Genomic DNA, 17,746 nt, shown 5'->3' with positions numbered 1-17,746 from the left:
CCCTCCACCTCTCAGCAGTATCTTTTGATGAACAGAGCTCTTAATTCTAATGAAGTACAATTTATCCATCTTCTCCTTTGTGATTAATGTTTTTGTGTCCCGTTTAAGAAATCTTTGCCCCAAATCCTGGAAATATTCTCCTGTGTTCCCTCCTGGAAGCTTTTGGTTTTACATTTCCCATTGGATTGAGGACTTCTAAGGGGTTGGTCTTTGTGTCTGTTGTGAGGAGATGGTCAGAGTTTGCTGCTTTCCACTGGGTGTCCAGGTGACAAGGTGCCACCTGTTGACAGCCATTCCTCCCAGCGCACAGTGGTGGCACCACTGTTTTGATCTTAGGTGGGGGCCTGTTGCTGCTGTCCCTGACCCTTTCTGTTGGTCTGTTTGTGCCAATACCAGACTGTTTTCAGTATGGCGGGTTTATAACCTGTCTCAGGATCTGTGGCATGAGACCTTGAATCCCAGCTGTTCTTCTGCCTCAGGGGTGTCTGGGCTGTTCGTGGCCGTCTGTTTTTCTGTATAAATTTTTAAATCAGATTGTCTATTTCTGTAAAAAAAACTTCTGGGATTCTGATTGGCGTTTGTGGATCAATTTGGGGAAAATTGACATTCATTTTAACAATACTGAATCTTCCAATCGATCAATATCCCTTCTTTCTTTTTTTAAATTTATTTATTTTATATTTTTGGCTGCATTGGGTCTTCTTTGCTGCGTGCGGGCTTCTCTCTAGCTGCGGCGAGCAGGGGCCAGTCTTCCCTGCAGTGTGCGGGCCTCTCATTGCGGCGGTTTCTCCTGTTGCGGAGCATGGGCTCTAGGCGTGCTGGCTCAGCAGTTGTGGCTTGTGGCTCCAGAGCACAGACTCAGCAGTTGTGGTGCATGGGCTTAGTTGCTCCGCGGCACGTGGGATCTTCCCAGACCAGGGCTCGAACCCGCGTCCCCTGCATTGGCAGGCGGATTCCCAACCACTGCGCCACCAGGGAAGCCCTCCCTTATTTCTTGAGGTGTTCTCTGCTTTCTCTCATCTTTGATGAGGAGGTCTTGCACTTTGTTCGTTAGATTGATTCCTAAGTATTTGTGTTTCGAGCTAGGGTAAATGGCATCTCTTGTTTCCAGTGTATAGAAGTACAGTTGAGGTATGTTGATGTTATATCTAAAACTACAAAACCCGGTGAGCCGTCTTACTAGTTGAGCTTTGGGATTTCTTGTTTTGTTTTCTTTTTCTTTTTTAAAACATTTTATTTATTTATTTATTTTTGGCTGCGTTGGGTCTTCGTTGCTGCGTGTGAACTTTATCTAGTTGCGGCGAGCGGGGGCTGCTCTTTGTTGCGGTGTGTGGACTTCTCATTGCGGTGGCTTTTCTTGTTGCAGAGCATGGGCTCTAGGCGCACGGGCTTCAGTCGTTGGGGAATGCGGGCTCAGTAGTTGTGGCTCGCGGGCTCTATAGAGTGCAGGCTCAGTAGTTGTGGCGCACGGGCTTAGTTGCTCCGTGGCATGTGGGATCTTCCCAGACCAGGGCTCGAACCCGTGTCCCCTACATTGGCAGGCAGATTCTTAACCACTGCACCACCAGGGAAGCCCTCTTGTTTTGTTTTCTTAATGTATACAGTTGTGTCTGCTGCCAGTTTTAGTTGCTCCCTTCTGATCTGTATGCCTGTCGTGTGTTTCTCTTGGCTGTCTGCATGCCTGTGGTGCCCTGTGGGGTGTGAAGGGGTGAAGCAGGGCGCAGGAGCGTGGGTGTCCTCGGCTCTGTCCTGGCTCCCAAGAGCGTTTCCAGCGCCTTAGACGTGTGCTCTAAGATGCCTTTATCAGGTAACAGGTTGAAGGTGTTTCCTTTTCCCTAATTGCCAGGAGCTTTTATAGTGAAGGGTGTTGAGTCATCTGTGTATGTATTGGTATGATCATCATGTGGGGTTTTTCCCCTTAATCTGCGCCGAGGTGAATTACACTGACCGATTTTTTTGGGGGGTATCATACCACGCGGCTTTCGGGAGCTTAGTTCCCTGACCAGGGATCTAACCTGGGCCCCCGGCAGTGGGAGCTTGGAGTCCTAACCGTTGGACCACCACACTGACTGATTTTTAAGGTTAAAGCACCCTTGCATACCCAGATGTGGTCATGCCAAGTTACCCTCTCCAGGTATTGCTGGTATTTTGGGTGGAGCTGTGCAGGTGGCCTGTGTTCTTGCAGTGTCCTCGTCAACTGGGTGTGTCGCAGCCGTGCTTGCCCCGACACCGCTGGGAGGTGCCCCCTCGTGCTCTGCACCCTGGGCAGTCCAGTGGTGACCAGTACTGTTTCCTCTTGAAATGTTTGGGAAAACTCACAGTGAAGCCATCGGGGCCTTTAGCTTTCTTTGTGGTAAGATCGTACTTGTGGCTTCAGTTTCTGTAGTAGATGTGGAACTAGCCAGCCTTTCTGCTTCTCATTCCAGTTTTGCTAGGTTGTATTTTGCAAAGGCTTTGTCTGTGTCACTTCAGAGACCAGATGTATCAGAGTAAAGTTATCCTTACCATTCCCGGTTTCCCTTTCGTGTCTGCGGCACTTGTAGTGACGACCCCTCTGTCATGTCTTATGTTTGTAATTTTGCCTTTTTTTTCTTTGCTCCATGTTGCTAGGGGGTTGCCAGTTTTATTAGTCTTTTCCTTGGTAATGGCTTTGTTGAGATGAAGTTCACCCGTTATGTTGTGCAAGTCACTGGTTTTCAGTTACATGCACACAAGTGTGCAGCCATCCCCACGGTCAACGCTAGAGCATTGTCATCGCCTCAGGAAGCATGTCTCTCGTGCCACCAGTCCTAAACAAGCAGCAGTCTGCTTTCTGCCACTCTGTGTTTGCCGTTCTGGACATTTCATGTACATGGGATCGTGTAAGCTATCATTGGAGCTCTGTGTTTAACTGTGAGGCACGGCTGGACTGCTTTCCGAAGTAGCTGGACCATCTTGCATTCCTGCCAGCAGTGTAGGAGGGCTCCAGTTCCTCTGCAGCCTCACCAGCGCTCTTACCAGCCTTCTTAAAGAACCAGACTTCCGCTGTGTTGTTTATCTGTATTGTACGTTTATTTTATATTTCATTGATTTACTTTTATTATTTCGTTCCTTCTAGATTCTTTCAGTTTAATTTACTATTTTCAGCTTTCTTAGGTTCTTGATTTTCATTTTTTCTGTTTCTCCTAACATAAGCATTTGAGACTAAATTTCTCTCTAGGCAGGTTTTAGTTACATCACACAGTTTTGATGTGTCACATTTTTACTATGATCAGTTCAAAATATTTTCTAATTTCCATTTTTATTTCTTTTAGATATTAAGTCATTTACAAGTGTACCACTTGTTTTGAAAACTGTTGGGAGTTTTCTATTATCTCTGTGTTATCAGTTTCTAGTATAATCCCATTGTGGTCAGAGGACAAACACTGAATGATTTCCCTTTTTTCCCAGTGTGCTGAGATTTGATTTACAGCTCAGTGCATGGTCTATTTTGGTGGCCGCGTCATGTGCACTTCAAAGGAATGGGTATCTGCACCTGTTGGGTGGAGCGGTCTATAAATGTCCATTAGGTCAAGTTGGTTAGTCCCGTTCAAATCATCCTTACCAATTTTTCGGTCCCCTGGTTCTAAAGAAGAGTGTTAAAACTCCCACTGCAGATGTGGGCTTACCTACTTTTCCTTTTATCTTGTTGGTTTCCCATTATATTCTTTTTTTTTAATAAATTTATTTTATTATATTTATTTTTTGTTCTTTTTGGCTGCGTTGGGTCTTCATTGCTGTGCGTGGGCTTTTCTCTAGTTGTGGCGAGTGGGGGCTACTCTTCCTGCGGTGCACGGGCTTCTCATTGCAGTGGCTTCTCTTGTTGCGGAGCACGGGCTCTAGGCGCATGAGCTTCAGTAGTTGTGGCTTGCGGGTTCTAGAGTGCAGGCCCAGTAGTTGTGGCTTACGGGCTTAGTTGCTCCGCGGCTTGTGGGATCTTCCCGGACCAGGGCTCGAACCCGTGTCCCTTGCATTGGCAGGCGGATTCTTAACCACTGTGCCACCAGGGAAGCCCTCCCATTATATTCTGATGCTGTGTTAAGAGGATACAGATTCAGGATCCTGTATCTTCTTGGTGGAAATGACGCTTAACGTTATAAAATGTCCCTCTTTATCACCAAACGCTTTTCCCCTTAAATTCTGCTGTGTTGGGTGTTAGTATAACTATACCCGCTTTCTTTTGCTGAGTATGTGCGTGGTCTGTCTTTTCCCATATTTTAAAATTCAGTCCTTCATGATATATTTAATGTATCTCATAAGCAGCATATAACTGCTACTGAACCAAACTTAGGTCCTCTTGCCCACACGCAGTAAAGCCAACCTGCTGACACTGGTTGTGGTGAAGGAAAGTGCAGGGTTTATTGCAGGCGCCAAGCAAGGAGTCCAGGCAGCTAATGCTCAGCAGAGCCTAACTCCCCAGAGGCTTTCAGGGAAAGGTTTTTAAAGACAGAGTGGGGGAGGGGGTTGTGGGGGGCGTGATCAGCTCATGGATGCTTTTCTGATTGGTTGTTGGAGAGCTAGTTGGGAGTCAACATCCTCAGCCTTCTGGTTCCGACTGGTCTGGGGTCTCGGTGCTTGGGGGCAGCATGCAGTTAACTTCTTCCGCCTGGTGGGGGTTTCAGTATCTGTAAAACAGTGTCTAGGACGGTGGCTCAGAACAGTATCTCTCACCCTTGAGGAGGAGCTAAAGGTCCTTGACTCTGTTTAGTGGCTGAACTATTAGTATTTTGTCTTGCTTGACTGTTTTCCTTTCTTTCTGCAATTTTCTTCACTGCTCTGGTTAAATTTATTCTTTGACTAAAGTTTTTCTACAGACGAAAGGCAGGTGGGCGGCTTGTCTGAGGTGGAGGAGTCCTGTTCTGGGAAGGCCCCACAGGGTCCTGCTCGGTTACATAATTGTGTGTATTTGTCTAATTTTTTTTATCGTCTTAAAATTTTTTTTTTTTTTTTTTTGCGGTACGCGGGCCTCTCACTGTTGTGGCCTCTCCTGTTGCGGAGCACAGGCTCCGGATGCGCAGGCTCAGTGGCCACGGCTCACAGGCCCAGCCACTCCACGGCATGTGGGATCTTCCCAGACCGGGACACGAACCCGTGTCCCCTGCATCGGCAGGCGGACTCTCAGCCACTGCGCCACCAGGGAAGCCCAAGTCTTAAAGTATTTTTTATTGGAGAATTTCATCCATTTAAGTTCAGTGTGCTTATTGATATATTTGAATTTAATTCTAATATCTTACTATTTTTCTGTTTGTTCTCTGTTTTTCCTTTCTTACAACCTGTTAGTCAAGTATTTCGTTATTCTGTTTTCCTTCAAATACTTTGTTATTTATTTACTTATTACTGCTTTGGTGGTTACCCTAGAGACTGTGTCCTGTGCCCTTGACCTTAAGTTAGAAGCTGGCCTTTCCTGGCAGGACATGCTCTTCCGGGCCCTGCTAGGGGCGCTGTGGGCACTGCTTCCCCAGCCGTTAGTGTGTTCACTCACACCTACCCGCTCTGACCCTTTCCATTCCTGTGTTTCTGTGGTTTCATCTGGGATCATTGTCCTCTGTCTGAAAAACAGTATGCCTCCTAGGAGAAGACTCCTTCAGCTTTTGTTTATGTGAAAACATCTTTGTTTTGTCCTCATTTTGAAAGGTATTTTCAGTGAGTGTGGACTTCTGGGGCAGCAGGTGTTTCTCCTGGAGCTTTACTGCTGTCATCCCGCTTCTGCCTTCTGCCTTCTGTGGTGCTGTGGAGTGGGTGTTACATCGTCTTGTCACTGTTTGAAAGTTACCATCTCTTATCACTACCTGCTTCTAAGAAATATCTTTGTTTTTCTTTCAGGGGTTTGACTCTGATGTACTTAGATGTGGTTTCCTTTGTATTTGTCCAGCTTGTTATTTGTAGAACTTCTGGTATTTGTGACTTAATGTCTTTTGTCTGTTTTGGGGAAATCTTGGGAGGTATCTTTTCAGACATTTCTCTGCCGTTCTTTCTCTGTTCCCTTTCTAGGATCCCAGTTGCACACACGTTAGACCCTTTCCTTATGTCTCAGGTTGTGTTGTGTATTTTCCATTCCGTTTTTTAAATTTGTCCTGTCTCTGTTTCACTCTGAATATTGTCCAGTGGCCTGTCTTGAGTTCTTTCATCCTTTCCTCTGCAGTGTCCAACTGGCTGTTAACCCATCTGTTAACTTCCCAACTTCAATGACTGTTTTACATTAGATTCTTTAGATTAGATTCCAGCTCTTTGGTAAAATTCTCCGTCTCTGCAGTTATATGAAAGCCTTTAGTAACTCCAACAGTGGGGTCATTGGTGGTTCTGTTTTTTTTTTTTTTGCGGTACGCGGGTATCTCACTGCTGTGGCCTCTCCCGTTGCGGAGCACAGGCTCCGGACGTGCAGGCTCAGCGGCCATGGCTCAGGGCGCAGCCGCTCCGCAGCCTGTGGGATTTTCCCGGACCGGGGCACGAACCCGTGTCCCCTGCATCGGCAGGCGGACTCTCAACCACTGCGCCACCAGGGAAGCCCGGTGGTTCTGTTTTTATTGCCTGAGTTTTCTTTTGGTTTTGGTTATTTGGTCCTGTCTCTTGTCATGCTTGGTAAATTTTTATCGAAGTGCTGGATATAGTGTTTGAAAACCTGTGGCAACTGTGGGTAATTTTGCCCCCGCAGGGGACTTCGTTTCCTCTGGCAGGCAGAGAGTTGTGGGGAGCTAGCCTGGGTCCAGTGGAGGCTGGCCTGTCTGGGTCCTCACTGCACATCTTGGGGTGTGCTCGGCTCAGGACCTGGGCAGGACCTGGCAGTGCCATCACAGGGGTCCCTGCCCACTTTCTCTTCTCCAGGCTGACTGCCGCTGGCCGTGGCGTTAAGCCTCTGCGCCCTTGTGCCTGTGCGGAGCAGGACCTGACCAGGGCCTGGAGGGAGCCTGAGTGCGTGGTGTTTGGCCCACTTCTCGACAGTTGGGCGCCTCGAGGCTGGCTGTCTTGGAGGTCCCCGAGCCCTCCATTTTATCTTCCCCCGGGTGGGGCTCTGTGAGCTCCAGGCTGTGGCCTTGGCCTCTGCCTGGTGCCGTGGGGGCAGCCAGTGCCCTGAGGGGGAGCAGGGGCAGCTGGCAGGGCCCCTGGCGCAACGGGAAGCCCTTCCTTTTCCTCGGTGGCTCCTGGCTGCCGCCCACCACACCCCCACGACCCCCCCCCGCCCCGCTGCCCCGCAGCCCGCGTCCAGGTGCCGCCCTGCCTTGTCACACAGCCCTGTAACTCCCCTGGATGCCTGCTTCCACTCCCGGCCCCTTTGTGGACTGCCTCCAGGACTTGGGTGATCTCTTAGAGACTTACATCAGGGCTCCATGTCGCTGTGCAGGTACAGCGGCACTGCCCGGAAATAACCGGTGCAGGTGTCCTGGTGGCCTTTGTCCTTGGTAGGGCGTGGCTGCGAGCTCCTGCTCTAAACAGGGCTGTGGGCCGGCTGCCTGGGGAAGGGCTCGCCAGGGCAGGGGGGCCCCGCGGGGTTAGAGGGTGGGTGGCTGCTGGGCAGGTCGTCCTCAGGGACGTCGAGGTTCGGCTCGTCAGTGCTGATGGTACCGTCGTTCTGGGACTCACTGGCTCGTGTCCGGTGCGGCCCCGGGAGGGTGCTGTGGGCTCACGTGGCTGACCCCTGGCCTCACTGTCCTTCCTCAGGTGTGGCGTCCACGCACACACATGACATTTCGAACCTTCTGGATGGGCAGGGGCAGTTTTTCACCCGGAGAGACACTGTATCAGAGGCAGCGTAGAGGAATATCACGCTCTTTTGACCTTTAGTTCTGCCTTATTTAGATCTCTGTAAACTTTTCCTTTGACCAAAAATGAGTCTCAGTTTAAATCAGGTCCCGTCTGTGATTGTTTTCCCAGCAGTGCTGTGTGGGCCCGCCAGAGGGTCTCCCGTCCTCTCGGGGCGGAGCTACTCCCAGGCCCCAGGGACAGTGGTCGCCCAGCATGGGCTGCCGCGCGTTTTCTAAACCCACTGGACGCACTCTGGCCTTTGGACCCTCAGGAGCGTCCCGGATCTCCTGAAGGCGTTCTGTCCGCCACCCGTCTTTGTGCCGATGCACCTCTTCTAGGACAGGCACTCAAGTGGGTGTTCGTTGAGCAGAAGTGCCGCCCGCTAGAATACAGCTAGGCCCCAGGAGGACGGGAGGGAGACAGAGAGGCCAACAGAACGACACTCATGCTGAGCCAGGGCTTCACGCAGGCCTCATCTGTGGGCTTACTTACCGTCCCAGCAGGTTTGGGGGTCTGGGGTCTCTGCACCGAGGTTGGATGCAGCTGCCTAGCAAAAGGGAACGGCTCCTGGGAAGGGCACTGGCCCAGGGGCCGGCCAGACAGGAGACTTTTCCAAGCCATAGAACCCCAAACGCCCATCAGTTGGACCCACTGAGGCCCAGGCCCTGGGGGCGCTGGTGGGCTCTGGCCCAGGATGGGGCATGGGTGGGGGGGCTCGTTCAGGAAGCACGTAATTCAGATCACCCCACTCCGAGAGGAACCAGGGCTGTCTAGACGCTCCTGTGGGCACGGGCCAGGTGCCCTGCCACTGTCATTTCACGGACAGCAAACTGCCACTGTCATTTCACGGACAGCCAATGTCATTTTACTGTAAGTTGGTTAGAAGTTGAATCCCAATCTCCTTTATAAAATACACACATCCCCCCCCCCCATCATTTTATTATGAAAAATATCAAACACGTGGCAAAGTTGAAAGGAGTGATTATGCAGTGGGCGCCCCCCACCCCAGCGTCTCCATCCACACCTTGCTAGTCTATGCTCGGCCCCCTCCCACCCGCCAGCCATCCCTCAGCCTGTCCTTTTTTGGTGTTTTTCAAAGTAGGGTGCAGACATCTATTCAGTGCCCCCAGGCCCTTCAGCAGGCAGCTTATTAACTGACTAGATACCTGTATTTGTTTATGGTTCTTATTTCCTTTTAAGGTAAAATTGGCATAAAATGAAATGCACAAGTCTTCATCGTGCCATTTGATGAATTCTGAGGAGCGCATGTGTCTGTGCGACCAGGTCTTCTGTCAGGATGCAGGGCGGCGCCAACACCCCACCCCAGAGGCACCCGCTCTCCTGGTGACGCCCGTGGGTTAGTTTTGCTTGTTCTGGAACGCCCTGTCCGGGATGCGGCTGTGTGCTCTTCCTGCAGGTCTGTCGCCTGGCAGGCCTCTGCCGTCTTGTCTCCATGGGGCGAGTGTGTGACAGGTCATCGGTGTCTCTGTCGACGGACCCCCGGGCTGTTCCCGGTCTTTTGCTCTTGTGCACGGAGCTGCTGTGAACATTCTTTTTTCCTCTCCACGTGGTCGGAGGCCCTCGAGCAGGGCCTGTGTTCCACTGGGCGCCCTGCCGGCGGGCGTGGCAGCTGCGGTCATCTGTTGCTGTTGTAGGGGTGCTTTAGTTTGCTTTTCTGTGATAGCTGCTGGGGGGGGGCGCTCTTTGCTTCTCTTATGAAACATCTGTTCAAAACTTTTGCCCGTTTTTTGCATTTATTTTATTAGTATGAAGAGCAGTTTTAGATTCATGAAGAAATTGTGCAGAGTTCCGTATTCTCCACCCAGCACAGAGTTTCCCTGTGATCAGCTCATGTCAGTGTGCTGTGTGTTATAATTGATGGACCCGTGTTGGTACAGTATTGTTAACTGAAGTCCATAGCTGATGTGAGGGCTCACTCTCGGTGGTCCATGCTCCATGCGTTTGACGAGTGAAAGGCCACGTGTCCACCATCGTGGTATCATACCAGCAGCTTCGCTGCCCTGAAAATCCCCTGTGCCCCGCCTGTTCATCCTCCCACCTGACCCTTGGCCACCCTGACCCTTTCACTGTCTCCACAATATTGCTTTTTCCAGAATGTCATAGAGTTGGAATCTTAGGGCGTATAGTCTCTTGGCTATGTTAATTTGTTCTGTTGTCACTGATTCCTGCTTATATATTTACGGTGGTCTTCCTTTCATTTCTTGTGATTTCACTTCTCTTTTTTTCGAAGTGCTTCTCACTAGTTTGTTGGTCTGCACTGTAGCATTATCTGTCTTACTGTGACTACACTCTGATGAAACGTCTGCCTTCAGACTGAGAAACGAGGTGCCTTTGATTCGAGGACCTTGGAGGCCACGTTCCAATGCTGGCCGCCCGGTGTGAGGCTTTGGCACTGGGATTTCCTCTCTCCTTGCTTTGCTGGGCCCAGGCTTTCCCTCTGGACACCTGGTCTGGGCTCTGGTTCAGCATCGTGGGGATTTCTTTCTTAGTCACTTCTCAGAGCCATAGCATATCCATGAATGACGCTAAGTTCACTTCATTTGACAAGTTGCCTTTCTCAGTGGCTCGTGTTTTATATTTCTGTGTATGTGTCTGGCTGAGTTTTGAATCGCTTAGGACATATTCTGGTTACTACTTAACCATCTGCTGAGAGCAAGGATAGGTCCCACGCCAGAGTCCCCACAGCTGCCCCCTCGAGCACCAGTACCGAAGTGGTGCCTACCGGCCACCAAAAGTGGCAGCCTGGTGTGTGTGTCTGTCCCCCAGGAGCCTTGAGTCCTGGGACACAGGACACTGCTGGGCACCCAGCAGCCGCTCAGCGGATGCTCATGAGATGCAGTGAGTGTGGTTGCGCACTTCTTGGGCAGGCCGGGGCGGGAGGCCCCTCGGAGCAGGGGACCCCTGGCTGGGCAGGGCCCACACAGATGCGGGAGCCGCCCCGCCAAGGCAGTTGCACTCCGAGAACCGTGTTGCAGGCCCCCACCCCAGCTCCACTCCCCATCGTCCGGTACTGACTCGGAGGTCTCCCAGAAGTTGAGCCCTGACGCGGCTGCCTCACTCTGCCCTCACGATCCAGTGCCGAGCTTAGCCCTACAGCAGGGGTCTGCCTCCTGGAAGCTGTCAGGCGGCCGGAGCCTGTGGGCCAGGCGCTGCTCCTTGACTCCCCTTGCAGACATGCTCCTCGACCTCAGCGACCTGCTCCAGGTAGATGCGTTTCCTTTCTCAGCCCTTTCCTGCCCCGGCTGGGAGGGTCCACAGGCGAAGGACACACAGGGTGTGGGTCTCTGTTTGGAAACTGGCAAATGGAGTGGGTAGGGAGACAGTGGACACAGGGTGATGGTGTTGTCCCGGGGGCTGGGCAGCCCTGGCCTTAGAACCAATGGAGAGACCCAGGTGAACTTTGTCCAAGGCAAGGGAGATTCTTTAAAAGAAAAAAAAAATGGACTCACATGCATACATTTTAAACAATATAAAAACTTACATTTACAGTCTATTTAGGGAAACTTGCTTTCTGAGTTCCAGGAAGGCACCTCTCATTTCCAAATGCCTGACGGTAATGGAAAGACCCAACAAGAGGGACACCTGTGTGGATGGGACGCTCGCGGGGTGGGAGCAGCGCCGGGGCGGAGCCACCGCAACTCCGCACTTGTCCCTGGTGATGGCGCTGGGGCTGGGGCGAGCTTGGCCCCGTGCCCTGGAGTTGGGCTCTGTGGTGATCACTCCACTGAGGGCTCGGAAGGAAAACTAATGTCATGGAAAGCAGACGTGACTGCAGTGTGAGGACTCATGCAGAATTCGTAGGAATCCCACCCCCACGGGGAAGCTTCCTCGCAAGCCCGGTGCTGGGCCTTCAGTGCCCTCGGTGCCGGCAGACAGACCTTCACTGAACTCAGATGCCACCTGCATTTGTGTTCTCCCAGGTGCCTTTATAAATGGCATCTCTCAGGAGCCCTGCTGAAATATTCAGGGGTCACGCTAAACATAATCCCTTGGAATCGTGAAAATCCAGCACTCCAGTGCTGCGTTTGGTCAGGGCAAGGCCACGTGGCCTGGTTTCCATCCTGGTGACTCCCAGGAAGGACAGGAGTGAGGGCTGGCACAGGACAGCGCTCCAGAAGTGCATGGGCACCACTTGGGAGGGAGAGGGAGGTGCTCCAGTACTTTCTTGCTTCACACCTTGGGAAGTGGGACACCAGTCAGGGTTCAGGTGGGAGAGGGTGACAGAGTAGATGCACCCACTCACCTGGGGCTGGATCAGGGCCCAGCGGAGAGTCACTGTGCTGACCAGTGAGACCCCGTACGTTCAGGCTGGACACACACAGACAGTTCTAACACCTCAGGTGGAAGGGTGAGCCTCGGGCCCCCTGGTCTTGGGCAGAGCCCAACCTGGGCACTGGGAAGGTGGGAGGTGACCTGGCAACCGTCACCCCCCAGCCCCCCGCTCCCAGCCTCCCACGCTGGCCCCGCCCTGGAGGGGCTGGGACAGGCTCAGCACTCACAGGACACACGTGTCTGCAGCTGATTGTGGGTGTGGAGCACGCATGTCGGGTGAGGGTCCCACTCGGAGGCTTGCACTGCCGAGGGCTGAGCGCTTAGAGGACGTGAGCTGAAGGCTCAGGGCTCACTCCGTTCTCACTCACACGCGCACCAAGGTGGGCTTCTCCCTGGGTTCAGCTCACAGCCAACACCCTCTGGGAGGAGCTGTGGAGGGCCCACTGCACCCTGAGGGTCTTGGCAGGATGTCCCTTTGTCCCCCCTTATAGTGAGGCTGACACATAGGCATTCACGTGCCTGGGCCCCGGCCCCTCAGAGGCAGAGCCAGGAGCCCTCAAGGTCTGCGGAGCCTGCCCGCCATGTGGTAGGGGCACAGGGAGGGCTGGCCACCCACACACAGCCGCAGACACAGGAGAGTGACCATCAAAGCATCTCTGGCAATAACCACACATTTTACAGGCATATCCTTTTTAAAATTTGATTTTCCACTTGAAGTTGTTCAGAGAACGCTTTCCTGCAGTATTCAGGCTTCGTCTGCCTAGGTCCCGGGGTTGGGGTGGTGGGGGTCATGGCGTGGGCAGGCAGGGTCGGGATGTGCTGCAGGGAAGGTGGAGACAGCACGCCGGGTGGCAGGTCCGTTCTGCTCTGGCCTCAGCAGAGGATGAGGCAGGAGGGTCGGGATGCAGGAGCCTGGTGGGAACCCAGCGGAGGAGGATGCACACTGACACGCGTGCTTTGGTGGCAGGCATCCCCGGGAGCCCCCAGCCCTTGTGATGGGGATCTTGGAGGACAGAGTGCCTGCCAGTGGGGTGGGGGGTGCCCTCTGCTGCCTGGACGGGGAGGCCTGGCCTCCGCTGGGAAGGCCCCAAGCTGCCTGGTGCCCACAGGTACCCTCATCTCCTCCCCTAAGGAGACTCAACATTGTACCACTCCTTAGCACCCTGGTCCCCTGGTGGCAGCAGGCGCCCGTGTGCCATGTGCAAGCCCCGTGATGGATATGACGCACAACAAGGTCTTCACTCTTCCTCAGCACGTTTTCTGGCGCCCTCTTGGGTGCTGGGCCAAGGGGCTCACAGGCCAGGCTTGATCAGGTGAGGGAGCTCTCTGAGGAGGTCAGAGGCAGCCCTCCTGCGAGGCCCGAGTCCTGTGGGCAGGGCTGGGGTGAAGGCAGGTGGGCAGGGGTTTCTCCAGCTCAGGCTGGGACGGCGAAGCCCACAGCTCGGGCCTGGGGTGAGAGCCTGGGCTCTTCTCAGATCTGCACGCCATCCGAGTCTTCCCTGCGCTACTCCTGCCGTCAAAGTCCACTCAGCGTCCTGCCCACGAGCTGCCCAGCCCTCGGCCAGCACCAGGCAGGCTGGGAGGACAGTGCCTGGCCAGGCCCCGGGCTCAGTCGCACCTGGGGAGGTTCTGGCAGGTGACTGGGTCAGGGGCAGGCTCCACGGTGGATTCGGACCTGAGGTGGGAGCAGTGTAGGGTCACTGAGGCCTGCAGAGCCCCACAGCCAGGACTGAGCTGGCCCGTGGGGACAGAAGAGGATGCCCCCGTGAGCCCCTGGGAACGGGGTAGAAGAGTGGCCGTGGGCCCCGCAGGCGTGGCGCCTTGCGCCCTTGATGATTCTGCTCGGCCAGCTACTCGAGGCAGCTTTTCTTCTCAGCAAGTTCAGTCGTTGCTGAGATAGTGGTAGAGTCTAAAAAAGCCACCTGGGGGAGGGAAGGAGTGCCCTGGGCTGCTCTGGGGGCTCGTGGGGGGCAGCAGGGGGGACTCTTAAAGACTGAACGATGAAGTAAGAAGGGAAACATTTCCTGCACATGAACGCCCTTCTTAGTTGTGGTGTCTTCACGACAGGTGAACGTTTACGTGCTGGGGAAGACGTTCCTTCTTTTGGCGAGAGAGCTCTGCATCAACGCACCAGCAATAGGTACTGCGGGGCTCACGGGGCGCGCTGCCGGTGCTCTGGGTGGGAGGGCGGCGTGTGCAAGGGCAGGGACCTAACAGGGAAGAAGTGTCTCACCTGGAGGCTGCCAGGAGCCCAGCAGCCTGGGGGGTTATTTCTGGTCTAAAACCAGAATGCTGTGGTCAGTGCCCGCAGGTAGGGATGGAGTGAGACGAAAGTGCTGCGTGGATGGGGGCCCGTCTCTCCATCTCTCGAGGAGCACCCCTGGCAGCACGGTGCCTCGGGGTGGGCAGGCCCCCTGCAGATGGAGCCGGGCCTTTCCCAGCCACGGTCGGTCGGCCTTTGTGGCAGCTTTACCGTGAGGACTGTTTGCACAGTTGGCTTGGAGGGGCTGCTCCCTCCTTCGCCCATCAGCGTCTAGAGGCACCTCCTTGTACTAAGGAGGTGGTGTGTGGGGCCAGGGAGGGTGGGCAGGGCGTGCAGTCCTGGGTCACCCACAGGGTGGTCCCCTGGGGCCGGGAAGGCACGGTCCAGCAGGGTGGGCCCGGAGGAGGAGGGCCACGGGCACGGGGGGACCTGGGGCTGGGGGCTGTATCCCTGTGCCGAGTGACACGGTCCCTCCCTCCGGGGGTCATGCGGAAGTTTTTCAGAAACAAATGCCCAAGGAGTTTGCAGCAAGGGAGGATAGAGGCAAGAGGCCCAGCGAGCCTGCCTGACGCCACAGCACGCGCCTGCAGGCTGCTGCGGAGCCTGAGGTGGGAGGTCCGCTCTTGGGGGCAGGAGCCCTGGGCCCGGCAGGGCACCCCCCACGCCCCCACCCAGTCGAAATCAAACAGTAGGATTCTGAGCAGCTAGTGACACTTGAGGAAGTAGACACAACCTGACACCTGGCTTTTTCTAGAGCAGTCTGGCTGCAGCCCAGAGAGCAAGTCCTCCCAGATGGCGGAGGCCCGGGCTGCCGGCAGAGGGCAAACTCGGGGACGGGTGGGCCTCTTGGGACTACCCACTAAGCACTGTTAGGGCAATTTGAGACTCGCAGTCATTTATCTATGGCTCTCATTTTGTTAAAACTTTATTATGAAAATCCACTTAAACAGGTGAACTACTTTAAGTGACTTTTCCCATTTTAGATTTGAACAGAAGATCTTAAGCTTAGAACCACTTAGAATAGAATCCAAGAGGATGCGAGGGACGGCAAAGCCCTCAAAGCAGGCGGTGTGGGTGCCCCTGGGCGGGAATCTGGAGCCTGCCTTGTGCCCCCCAAATCTGCCCTCCACCTGGGAGGTGCGCCCCAACGTACAAGAGATGCAGAGGCCGAGGCTCTGGCTGTGTCGGAAAGCATCTTGTGTCACAGCTTCAGGCTCCAGCCGACTACTTGCAGAGGAGGCACGCCGCGAGCGCAACCTTTGAGGTGGCCGGTCACGGGCTGCCTGTAGAGAAAGGGCCTGCCACTCGCAGTGCATCCCTGCCACCCCACAGCGCCTCAGGCGTAGAAGATGAGCTCGGGGATCTGCCCGCCCTGGACCCCGGTCCCGTTGGTGCTGTCGGAAGAGCACTGGAACTGGAAGGTCACCTTCCCGCACTGCACCTCGGTCATGCCCTCCTGCCCAAAGTAGCTGAGCTCACTGCCATCCAGGACGGCGCTGGCGGTGTAGAAGGTGTCCTGCTCCACCTGCACGGGGTGTTCAAACCAGACTGAGAAGGTGCTGCTGGAGCCGTCGGAGACAAACGTGGTCAAGTTCTGCGCCAGGACCACCCCCAGCCGCTTGAGTTCAATCTTCACGCTATACTCCGCTCTCCCAGAGCTAGAGCCGTACAAGCCCAGCCCCGCAATAAATACTCTCCTGTCCACGGCAAACTGGATGCTGTCGCAGCGGCCGCGGTAGCGCCACTGGTTGCTGCGGTAGGCGGAGGACTGGAAGCGGTGGCACCTCTGTGGGGCGAGGCCCTTCCTCTTGGTCAGGGGGAATTCGAGGAGGGGCTTGTTGGCCGCCGTGTACCACAGGAAGATGTTGTGGGTCTCCTCCAGCGTCAGGATGTCCGACTGGGCGGCGCCGTTGGCAAACTCTTCCAGGGTCATAGTTGGAATTCGGACCAGGTAGAGGGCTGGCCCCAAAACATGCCTCTTGTTGCGCGGGGTGGCCGGCAGGCCCTGCCTCTTGCACTCTGCCTCGGCCCAGCTCAGGACTGCCTCGAAGACCACAGCCTCCTTGGTGTTGAGGGCCTCCCGCATCACGATGATCTCCAGCGTCTGCCAGTCAATTTCACAGAAGCCTTCGGACCTCAGGGCCATCTCAGCCTGAGCATCGATGACCTCCCAGCAGCGCTGGGTCAGCTCGGGCTCCTCAAACAGCCGGCTCTGGGACAGCAGCACACAGGCGTTTTTGGCTTCCAGACTCGTCTCCAGGAAGTTGACACAGGCTTTTGCTAACGCGGGGACAATGTACTTCTTGGCGGCATACAGAGTGGCCAGCACCGTGTCAGCTTCCAGGTCAATCTCGTCACTGTACATGTACCTAGGCAGGACGGGGCCAAGTCACAGGCCGCGTGGGGCACGCCGCGCACCCAGGGCCTGGGAGAGGAGCCCTCCATCCTTGTGGACTTCAGGAGGCTGCAGGCAGCTGGCTGGCGGAACCAGGCAGCGAGGAACCGCCCCATCCTTGCACCCTAAGGAGGCAGACTTACTTTAACAAGATGAGAAAAGCTGTAGGTTCCACGTCAGGGATGTGGATTTCTGACTTGACTTCTGCCAGGTCCCCGTAAAACATGGCATAAAAGACAGAGCTACCCACGGCCAAGACATACTGTGGATGAGAGAGAGAGCTGCCCTGAGCCCTGGGCCCTCCCTGCCCCCAGCGGCTGCCACACCCGGGAAGAGGACCGTCCATACTCGGGGAGGCGGCCGGTCGCCTTTGGGAGCTCAAAGGGCCGAGCCTCTACCAACCTTGTGGGCAGGCACCCTCCGGGCCGCGCCCGGGGGCCCCACGACGAAGTGCACGTCGGCCATGAGCTCGTTGTTGAACATCAGCGCGTTCCTGCAAAGGGCAGAGGCACAGGACACGGCTCGGGGCTCGGGTCGGCGCGGGGCGCGGACAGGGGCGGGGGCGCAGGTCCGGGCTCACCTCTCGCGCAGGGTCGGGTGGAAGGACTGCCAGTTGGGGCTCTCCAAGTTGTTGTTGTCGAGTGCGGGCGGCGCGGGCGCGGGCGGTGGCAGGGCGGGCAGCGGGGCGCTGGGCCGTCCCTTCCTGCCCGCGGCGGCGGCGGCGGCGGCGTTGCTGTTGGCGATGTCCGTGGCGGTGGCGGCCGCGGCTGCGGCGCCGGTGGGCGCGTAGAGCTCCGCGGCCATCTTCGCGGGCAGGGCGGCCTCCGCGCGCGGGGGCGGCGCGCCGTGCGCCCTCGCGCCGCGCCGGGGCCTCGGGGGCGGCTCTGCGAGCACTAGGAGCGCGGTGAGGCACTGCGCCACCCGGCCGTGCAGGCAGGCCAGGGGCAGCAGCATGGGGCCGCGGCGGCCCTGCGCGCGGGGGGCCGGCCTGCCCGGGGCGGCGGGCGCTGCTCCCTCGCGCCGCCCCGCCCGACGGC

At 55.5% G+C, this 17,746-nt stretch overlaps 2 protein-coding genes across 10 annotated transcripts in view; one reads left to right on the top strand and one right to left on the bottom strand.

The window, feature by feature from the left end:
• Positions 1-17,746, top strand: part of BRF1 (BRF1 general transcription factor IIIB subunit) — a 71,799-nt gene that overhangs the window by 31,799 nt on the left and 22,254 nt on the right. For 8 of the 9 annotated variants that reach the window (XM_027120791.1, XM_027120794.1, XM_027120789.1 and 5 more), the window contains 2 exons: positions 10,952-10,983; positions 14,119-14,191. The exons of the other annotated variant lie outside the window; for it this stretch is intronic. In XM_027120791.1, the coding sequence (XP_026976592.1) occupies positions 10,952-10,983; positions 14,119-14,191 (105 nt within the window). The remainder of the gene's footprint in view (positions 1-10,951; positions 10,984-14,118; positions 14,192-17,746) is intronic. 9 annotated transcript variants of the gene reach the window in all.
• BTBD6 (BTB domain containing 6) lies at positions 15,216-17,740 on the bottom strand. Its single transcript, XM_027120798.1, has 4 exons — positions 17,290-17,740; positions 17,112-17,202; positions 16,853-16,971; positions 15,216-16,683 (listed from the first exon to the last, which is right to left on the bottom strand). Exons 1-4 carry the CDS (start codon positions 17,661-17,663, stop codon positions 15,651-15,653), a joined length of 1,617 nt encoding a protein of 538 aa, XP_026976599.1. The 5' UTR covers positions 17,664-17,740; the 3' UTR covers positions 15,216-15,650.

The sequence above is a fragment of the Aethalodelphis obliquidens genome, unplaced genomic scaffold, assembly GCF_003676395.1.
Source record: "Aethalodelphis obliquidens isolate GAN/ISIS:26980383/991018 unplaced genomic scaffold, ASM367639v1 scaffold21, whole genome shotgun sequence".
Classification (NCBI taxonomy): domain Eukaryota; kingdom Metazoa; phylum Chordata; class Mammalia; order Artiodactyla; family Delphinidae; genus Aethalodelphis; species Aethalodelphis obliquidens.
The sequence above is the reverse complement of the archived record's forward strand: the minus strand, read 5'-3'. Positions and strand labels throughout refer to the sequence as shown.

Excerpts from the sequence above, each read along its gene's own strand:
- BTBD6 (XM_027120798.1), bottom strand. The coding sequence starts at position 17,663 with ATGCTGCTGCCCCTGGCCTGCCTGCACGGCCGGGTGGCGCAGTGCCTC. Across the intron at positions 17,203-17,289 it reads CACCCGACCCTGCGCGAGAG|GAACGCGCTGATGTTCAACA; the intron begins GTGAGCCCGGAC and ends TGCCCTTTGCAG. Across the intron at positions 16,972-17,111 it reads GGAGGGTGCCTGCCCACAAG|TATGTCTTGGCCGTGGGTAG; the intron begins GTTGGTAGAGGC and ends TCTCATCCACAG.